Source organism: Microtus ochrogaster, linkage group LG9 (genome assembly GCF_000317375.1).
Source record: "Microtus ochrogaster isolate Prairie Vole_2 linkage group LG9, MicOch1.0, whole genome shotgun sequence".
In the NCBI taxonomy this organism is placed as follows: domain Eukaryota; kingdom Metazoa; phylum Chordata; class Mammalia; order Rodentia; family Cricetidae; genus Microtus; species Microtus ochrogaster.
Window position 1 is genome coordinate 5,051,210 of NC_022034.1, and position 1,322 is coordinate 5,052,531.

The following is a 1,322-nucleotide window of genomic DNA, read 5'->3' on the forward strand; positions in this document are numbered from 1 at the left end:
TGTGTGTGTGTGATGGACAATGTGGAAGCAGTGTGTGTGTGCGGGCATGTGTGTGTGTGTGATGTGGAAGCAGTGTGTGTGTGCATGTGTGCATGTGTGTGTGTGATGGACAATGTGGAAGCAGCATATGCGTGTGTGTGTGTGTGTGTGTGTGTGTGCGCGCGCGCGCGCGCATGCACACATGTAAGGATCAGGGAGTTTGATGGCACAGTTTAAGGAATATAAATGTCCTGAAAATACTGACACATTTTCAGCAGCCTGGAGCCTTCTCCAGACCTAGAAGAAGGGAGGCAATGTGTTCTGCATCCTCAGCTCTGCACCTGCCACTCAAAGTCACCACAGAGGCTGAACCAGGGTTTCTCTAGGAGAACGCAGCACCCCAGCTCTGAGTGAGCTCACACTGCAACGGCCCTAAGGGACAACTTGAGTTTTAGAAAGGAACGACAGGTCTCAAGACAAGAGGCAGAGTCCTGCCCAGTACATTCCCCGTCCAAGAGACACGCTGCTTCTTGGCTTGGCTTACCACAGGCTCCTCAGGTTTGCTGTCCTCCCCAGAGACCTGGGCTGTAGCATCCATCTCCTTCTCATGCTTGGCCCCTGCTCCCTGACTCGGGTCCTCTAACATGGTAGGCCTCCACTGACTCCTTAGCCTCGAGGTGACCGGTAAGCATTCTGGTTGTAAAGGAGGAAGGGTCATGGGGGCTTCTTGGCACATCCCACCTCTGCCCCTCCGATTATCATCTGACAGCCTTCCAATCCTCCCAGGTAGGATGGAGAAATCCCAACCACGTGTCACGGAGTCCCCCCCACCCCACAGCCTGGAAAGTTTCCTCCTGGAGCTGACCAAGGAATGGTTTCTATGCCTGGAAACCACAGACTGGAAAGGACCCGGCCACTTCCAAGTGGTGTGTCCCCAAAGGTGGGTGGGAGTCAGCATGGTGCCTGATCATAGTGCCAGCATTACCTTGAGGGGAGCAGCGCCTCGAGAGGGCACCTGGGAAGTCTTAGTCCTTCATCAGACCTCTGCTGTGGATGCCTTTGACTGCCTCTCATCAGGACAAACCCCTTGTTCCCAACCTACAACTCCATAACCTAAAACGATGACATAGAAGCAGGGGTTTATGGAACCTGAGACTTGGAACCGTGGGGGAGGAGCCCAGCAGGAGGCAGCTGAGTGGAGAGGAAAAGCAAGGAGCTGCCTTCCATAGGCTAGCACAGCACCAGAAGCCAAATCAATTCCCTCCCATGGCCACCAAAGCCCCACTACGGCTAATCCCCACCCCCTTTCCAGTGTAAGGGGGTGGTGGCCATTGGCAGGTTCG

At 54.7% G+C, this 1,322-nt stretch overlaps 1 protein-coding gene across 1 annotated transcript in view; it reads right to left on the bottom strand.

Moving 5' to 3' along the window:
* LOC101987253 (centromere protein J-like) overlaps positions 1 to 1,046 on the bottom strand; it is a 21,707-nt gene extending 20,661 nt beyond the window's left edge. Inside the window, exons 1-2 of the mRNA XM_005363354.3 lie at positions 965 to 1,046; positions 524 to 672 (exon numbers count right to left, since the gene is read on the bottom strand). Of these exons, the coding sequence (XP_005363411.1) occupies positions 524 to 625 (102 nt within the window). The 5' untranslated portion in view covers positions 626 to 672; positions 965 to 1,046. The remainder of the gene's footprint in view (positions 1 to 523; positions 673 to 964) is intronic.
* Between the last annotated feature and the right edge of the window lie 276 nt (positions 1,047 to 1,322).